Raw genomic sequence first — 7,361 nt, forward strand, 5'->3', positions numbered from 1 at the left:
TCTGGTAACAACCAAGTTTATTTTATGATACACTGCCTACATTATCATAAATAAACAGATTAAAAATCCTTACCCACATAACCCCTGTCGTTTCTGTCCATTGTAGGAGAGCTGCCTGATGATGAATCACTTGTATTAAATCAGCAAGGTTCAGATTTAAGATACAGTATCACTTCCATGAATTACATATTGCTTTCAAATGTTACCTTAAAATATGCTATAAAAAAGTTGAACACACCACTTTAGAAAAATATCAAAATAGAAACGAAGATGCCCCCAGAAATTTTCCCACCCCAACATCACCTCCAGTGAATAAAGCGCCGCACCCTATTCCGAGTAACCTACAGCGTTTTAATTATGGTAATTTGCACAGGCAGTAGTAGTCAAGAGTTCTGAAGAGCATACATTGATTAACTGTCCTAAAAAGATTTACTTTCTCCATGTGTCTTCTTCGTAGATCTGCCACGTCGCGACACATGAAGTCAGTGAGGTGGGCTATGTGGGTGCACAGCCAGTCCTGCATTTAGGACTGAAGGATAAGAAATCTAATAAAAACAGAACAAAATAAAAAGAAAACACAACAAAGCACTAAAACCCAAAGCATGTAAACTCATATGGGCACACTGGCAGGGCTGGAAAATCAATATTCTATGATTAAACACTGCAATTTCAGTTTCCTCAAGGAGTACTTGTCAGATAAGTGGTAGATAATGCTAAAAAGCTCTTTCATTTAAAGGTTTTTGTTTTCAAATTGATGGGGATGTTGATACAAGATGCCAAAAGCACAGTAAATTTTCTTTGTCAATCCACTGACAGTAAAAATCATGATTACAACACAGAGCGATCAGAATTGTCAGTTTAGTCATAGAGCGCTGATGATTTAAGCAATGAACAGCCGCTGGGTAGAAAAAAGTTTAAAAAAAAAAAAAAAGTTTTGTTTTTACGTCAACTTGAACGTGGGCTGATTTTCCTCATGCAGTGATGTGACCTGATTACACCACGTGTCTCCTCCCATCACAGACCACAATAAAAAGGTTGACCTGAGCACCATAGAAATAATGAATCACTCTACCTAACTCTATGGCTAAAGAGCAAATTTTAAGATTCATATAGAAACACATGTAGACATTCTGGTATTAGTATTAGCGCTGCTTTGTGCTTGAAAAATGGGAGGGCACTAAGTGCTAACAGTGTCCAGGCACTTCACCATCAGAAAAACACCTGGCACATAGCATTAGAAACTACAGTATGACCTTCCAAAACTATAACCATGCATGGATAAACTGGCCTCTCCATTTTGCACTTGTTTCTACAGACAAGGGTTAAATACACACAAAGACAGAAACAATTTACAGATTAAAATCAACATTAAAATTAGTCTCTTCTGACTGCCACAAAACAGTGTTATCCAGAAGCTACTCTTTGAGTTATACCTCCCTCTTGTGGTGGGAGGAAAGCTGGAATCCGGAGAGGAGAAAGTTCATCATTCCAATTAAATTGTGTCCTTTGTCCTACCATGTAGGAAAAGAGGAGAGGTGAGCCCAGTTTTCTGCTTGAGTTGTGGTGTGCTGTGGCAGGCGGCAGGGAGGTGGTGTAGGGATGGCGAGGGACTGCTGAGGGTCTTTACTTGCCTGGGCTGTCTGTAGCACCGCTGCCGCTGATGCCCAGGTAGGTGGCTGCGACGTCCACAGCGCCCTGGAGTGGGACAATGACGCTGTCCAGGAGGCCTTTGAGGGTGTTGATCTGATCCGCATCCAGGTTCTGGAAGGCGTAGTAGAGAGAACCGCCCACCACAACAAGGAGCAGGAGCTTGAGCAACACGGACAGGAAGCCTCGTCGAGTTGTGGCTTTGCTTGAAGAGACGGTGCTGCCCGGTCGAGAGAAAGACTCAGAGTAAGAGCGGCTCTCGGTGTGGAAGCTGTGCTGCACGCGGGACTCATCCAGCCAGTACTCACTTGGTTTTACAGGTCGACCAGCAGCCCCTCGGATTGGACGCCTGCAGGTCGCACTAATGAGAGAAACAGTAAAATCGATGTTTATGGCTTGCTTGGCAAAAACCCTTAGCTTGAGGTCCCACGTACTAGCGTTTTCTCAAGCTTCAAATCACTTCTCACGATCTTCTTCAGCAGGTGATGTTTGCTCACGTGGTATTGACAGAGCTGTCACATCTGACGCCAAAGACCATCCCCAAAGTGTATGGGGTAAAATTGCGGCCCCTGTCTCTGTTTTGGGTTGGTCTGTGGCCTTGGATGTGACAGCTGTCTCCATGAAAACTTAGCAAACTCCATTCACTGAACAAGACCGTGAAAAGCAGTTGATGAAAGCTCCGGAAAAAGCTAGTAAGTGAACGTTGAATTAGAATCAAACTATTGTTCCAAGGTCAACTTTAGGCTAACATTTTGGTTATCTATTTTTCCCAAATAGAGTAATATTTAGTTATACATGATTAGTGTGCAAGCCTGAAAAATCAGGATCAACTGTTACCTGATGCCTGTTGGTGTGCTTATTTCATTGGCAAGGATATCTTCAACAACACTCTCGCTGGCTTTCTTTGGGGTCTCTTCAATAATAATTTCCTCCACCACCTGTTAGTGTAATATAAAAACATGTTCATACAAATAGAATATTATAATTTATATAGAATAAATAGTCTTACTGCCAGGCCTGGGAATGCCAAAATATACCTCACCTTGGTTTGTCGTCTGCTGCTAGTCCTGACTGTAACTGGAGCTTTCCCTCGGCTCCTCACAGATTTCTCTACCACGGGTACTGGCTCTGGTTCAGGGGCAGCAATCTCCTCTGAAAAAACACGTGTAATATAAACAGAAAAGTTTTTTTCCCCTCCATTTAACCTGGTAAACCTTGATAAACCTGCAAGAAGCAGGTTATTTATATTATTTGTCTTGGTAAGTAGAATGAAATTTATAAAAGATCACGAGCAGAGTGCGGTCAGAGCTCACCATCTTCCTTGTCACTGTACTGGTCAGAATTTGTGTTGCCATTCTGGTTACTATCTGCCTTGGGGAGAGCTGTGACGTCTGTAGGAGCTTCAGGTTCAGCTGGAGGCTGGTCCAAAAGCTTCTGCAGCTTCTTCTCATACAACTTGCGGGTAGAGGCTGAATGAAGGGGAAAAAGGAATGAAAAAGGTTGAATAAAATGTAACACATTGTACTTTCACTTTAGCAGGATGCACAGATTTTTGTTAAAATAAGTAACGTTACTGATGCATGCAGGACTGCTTCATTGAGCAGCATTTGCAAATATCTGCATTATATTCTTGAACGTTCAAATGTGAGCTTAAACAGGGCTCATCAGTTATATTTTGGACTTTTATAGAGCTATGAAATATATCAATGAAGACCAGTCGGAATGATAAAGGGCTATTACATCACATTTCTATCAGTAATCCTCAGATGTCCAGAACAATAATTCCTTATAATCTCATTAAACACAACCTGGACCTGGATAAGCTGCATAAGACAGATAGATGAGTGGATGGACAGAAAAATAACTAATTAATTAATTTAAATTCCACATATGAATTTTACACAAAGTTAGAGGTCTGGAACATTAGTACTGGGGATTTCCTTGCCAGTTTTTTGTTAAATTCAGATAAAACATTTTATAAGTAAAATTAAAAAAAAAAACAAACCTTCTGAAAATTCAATTTTAGACTTCTTAAAAACTTCTAAGGCCTCTTTTTTTGTTTTCAGAAACTGAAATCAATGTGTCTTAAGACTTTTCAATACCTGCAGATATCCTGTCAAATATTGATATCTATATTGGCCTCAAAAATTTGTGCTATGGTTCAAACTTGTTAGGAAGCCAAGAAATTACTGAATTTGTTTTTTGGGTTATGACTGGTGCAAACATAATCAGATAATAACAACTAAGTTTGATGTACTCGTTGAAATAAAGACAGAATACGTTTTAGATCAGTTAAATTGCTTAAATTGTTACTTTTTTTTGGTAAGTGCTAAATTAATTAACACCAATAAATATATTTCAAATTTTTGTGGAGTTGAGAAACTAAAACACATGCATCTGGGAACTCACCAACAATAGGTCCTGAGTCCACACCATGCTTTGCCAGCTGCTGTTTTAAATCTTCATCAGTGAGGTCTGTCACATCCATATCCTCTGTGCGAGGCTTGTCTGTCTTTTTGGTAGCTTTCTGTTGGGGGGGGGGGCAGGTAAAGAAAAAGGTTCAATATATCATACAAACGCCATAACTCACAATTCAATCCATACAGACGACCACAGCATCACATCCGAGTTAACCACAAATAAAACCAACTAGATTTATTGTGACAATAAACTAAAACGTACTCTTCCGGATCGACTTTTGTTGGACACCACGGGAGCAGGCAACTCCTCGTCGCTGGAGAAGGTGTCTGCAGGTGGGCTCTTCTTGTTGTTCAGTACGGTTAAGTTCTTCAGATACAGCTGCACATACACTTCTTTTTTATGCTCTCCGCTTGGAAGTGGCACATTGTTGGCGGCGAGCTCATTTTTCAGCTTATCTTTCGTGAGAACTGACGGGTCGTCGAGGAATTCTGCCATGCTTCACTTTTCTTTTTAACCGATGTGCGGTTTCTCTTTCTCTTTTGCCGCTTCAGTCAGCAGCTACAAACGGCATCAACAACACCGGGAACGTGACCGAACAGCGCTGTTGTCAAACACGACTGGCGCCTACCCGCTGCAAATTCAGCTAGCGGGAGAGAAGCGGTTTATCAAAATAAACGCCAAGTTCTGCTTCTTAGCCTAATATTTAAAATATTAACATGTAGCTTTGATTTTTCGAAAGCAGATACACGCATGTGTTGTGAAGGAGCTGATGAAAAAATTAAAATTCACCGGCTAAAATGTGACTGAATTAGCTTAGCTTTAAACCGGTCCACTTGCTTCTGTCTGTCCGCGGTCGCAACGAGGCCAAAAAACAAGCAGCGCCGCTATTGGATGGAAGCCCGCAGTACGCTGCACTCTGATTGGCCTGCTATGAATGGAACAGTGGCAGGCCGCCGCCACAAAGAAACTACAGGCTGTGTGTTTCAGATAACGGCTTTACATAAAAATTCCCCGACGATATTCACACCATTGTTTCATTTTACCAAGATAACTGGCAAAAAGTAGACGAATGCGGGTTTAAACAATCCATTCAAAATGATTCGCATTAAGTGATGAGAGAATGTTAACGGCGGTTTAATGATACTAAGTGATACCAGCGTTTTTACAGCGGCAGTTTCAATTTGTGAAGCATGGTTATCGCATGAATTTGGTCCAGTCCTAAATAGTTAGTAACAGTTCGCACTCATGGCCGGAGTAACCTCATCGCGGACCCGGGGCAAAGACTTGTTCTTGGGTCCCCAATAATACATGGCAAAAAAAAAATATATATATATATATATATATATTTTTTTTTTTTTTCCGGAGACCATGCAGTACTTGGTCACTTTTATGGGCAAAAAATCTGAATGTGAAATTAGTTTTATATGATCTTCTCTTTTTTTTTTTTTTTTGGTCAGAAAAAAGCAATCGGGATGCTCACTTATACATTACACAATTTATTATTAAAGAAAATAATAGATAACCGACCAGGGGAAATTGCGTTGTTACAGCAGCATACACATATTTACAAACAGCGAAAAGTCTCAGTAATGTGCATATGGACAACACAATATTATCAGTAAGGCGAAAAACAAAGATAAATATCCAGAATAAAAGAAGATAATAAACAGATATAAAAATGTCCTAAAAATCCTAAAACTAGAGCGGATAAGTATAAGAAAGTCTAAGTGGCAGCCATAGAAGACATTATTGCAATTGTTGGAAATACAGCAATTTTGGGGTATTTTGCATTGTGTACCAAACAGATGTATGTTACTATGTATATTGCACAGTTTGATAATTACAACAACTGTTGGTTGCAGCCTTACTACCTTGCCTGAGGTTTTCTGGGTGTTAATTACTTGAGAGACGGAAAAAATGGAAGTAGTTTGATAAAACACAAATTTACAATAAATAAGATCAATATAAACTAAAACAATTTAGGTCTTTCAACTAAATTTTGACACAGGGTCCCTCTACAACATTGGGGCCATACTGACGGAGAATGGAGGACCAGTCATAGTTGATATTGTCCTTCAAGTGGTGCAAATTTTGAACAAATTTGCAGTTAATCAAATGATGTATATCCAAATAATATGCAGTTAATCTCGGGCTTTTGGGGCCCAAATGTCACAAAGGGTTTTTATTATTGGTGTAGCACATAAATTTGGGTCACATACATATGCAGTCTCAGTGGGGTGCCCTTCTCCTTTTTATACATCCATTGTCACGCCTGTACAAATAACTGAAGCAACAACTAAACTAATAAATCTGTAGTGGTTTTTAGAGTAAACCATAATCAAATGTTTCTAACAAATTTCAGAAACTTTTAATGAAAAACTAGCTGAACTCCCAGCACATTTCAGCCCTCTTTTCTCAACATACTGTAATTACTGTGTGAAGCTTTCACTGTGAGGTTTTACAACCTTATAGAACATTATTTCTTTTACAGTTTTTAAGGTCTTTGTTATACCCTGAGCATAAGACAAAAGTGGAAAACCATCTTACTCTGGCCCCTAAATGGAGCAAGTATTACTGTGTTACTGTATTGCATAATAAAAGAAAGTCAAGTAAGACTTCACTGGAATCATATTTTATTCCCAGAAGTGAGGTGAATTAGTTTCCAAGAAGTGCTAGCACAGTGTGCTTCAATATATGAGTAGAATAATAAAACTTAAATGCTTATACATACAGTATATACAAAACGGTAGCTCCAGTATTAAAAGTGAAAACACAGGATTAAAACCTGCTTTCACTGTCAAACTGATCCTAATACAGGGAGTAATGTTAATAACTCAGTTATTATACTTCTGATACCGCCGTAATGGTATTATAATTGTATTACCAGACTTCATAAGTTATTAATGAACCCCTTGGCAATGTACATTACAGGACGGAGGGCCCTTGAGAGGCTCTAATATTGTTTTAGATGAGAGAAACAGTCTGTTAAACTTTATTCCGCCTATAGTCTATTTATATACTAATAATGTACCATTTTCAAGTTACAGATGAAAACAAACTATCAATTCCAGGCTTTTTAGGACCCTCCCCACTGCGGGTCCTTGGGTACTTAGTTCCACTACTCCCCTCACTACTACACCCATGGTTTTCATATTACATAAGGTGTTATTGAGCGAATGTTAAGCCCATTTCGATGAAATCTGTTCATGTAACAGAAGAGGGCAGCATGAGTCACATAATCAGGGCATCTGCAGGTCTTGAAGAGTCTAATAAAGCACTGAATTTAGTTTTCC

At 39.3% G+C, this 7,361-nt stretch overlaps 1 protein-coding gene across 2 annotated transcripts; it reads right to left on the bottom strand.

The window, feature by feature from the left end:
- On the bottom strand, window positions 1-4,991 carry tmpob (thymopoietin b). Of its 2 annotated transcripts, XM_040134002.1 has the most exons (7): window positions 4,330-4,991; window positions 4,057-4,174; window positions 2,961-3,116; window positions 2,690-2,799; window positions 2,485-2,585; window positions 1,956-2,008; window positions 1-1,867 (listed from the first exon to the last, which is right to left on the bottom strand). In XM_040134002.1, the coding sequence occupies exons 1-7, from the start codon at window positions 4,561-4,563 to the stop codon at window positions 1,512-1,514; spliced, it is 1,128 nt and encodes a 375-aa protein (XP_039989936.1). In that variant the 5' UTR covers window positions 4,564-4,991; the 3' UTR covers window positions 1-1,511. The 2 variants fall into 2 exon arrangements, with proteins under 2 accessions (XP_039989936.1, XP_039989937.1); XM_040134003.1 differs by having other exon boundaries at window positions 1,518-2,008; window positions 4,330-4,988.
- Between the last annotated feature and the right edge of the window lie 2,370 nt (window positions 4,992-7,361).

Source organism: Xiphias gladius, chromosome 8, assembly GCF_016859285.1.
Source record: "Xiphias gladius isolate SHS-SW01 ecotype Sanya breed wild chromosome 8, ASM1685928v1, whole genome shotgun sequence".
Taxonomy (NCBI): domain Eukaryota; kingdom Metazoa; phylum Chordata; class Actinopteri; order Istiophoriformes; family Xiphiidae; genus Xiphias; species Xiphias gladius.

Coding starts and splice junctions, on each gene's coding strand:
- tmpob (XM_040134002.1), bottom strand. CDS start 4,563: ATGGCAGAATTCCTCGACGACCCGTCAGTTCTCACGAAAGATAAGCTG. Junction 4,175..4,329: donor ACAAAAGTCGATCCGGAAGA/GTACGTTTTAGT, acceptor CCCCCCCAACAG/AAAGCTACCAAAAAGACAGA. Junction 3,117..4,056: donor GGACTCAGGACCTATTGTTG/GTGAGTTCCCAG, acceptor CCCTTCATTCAG/CCTCTACCCGCAAGTTGTAT.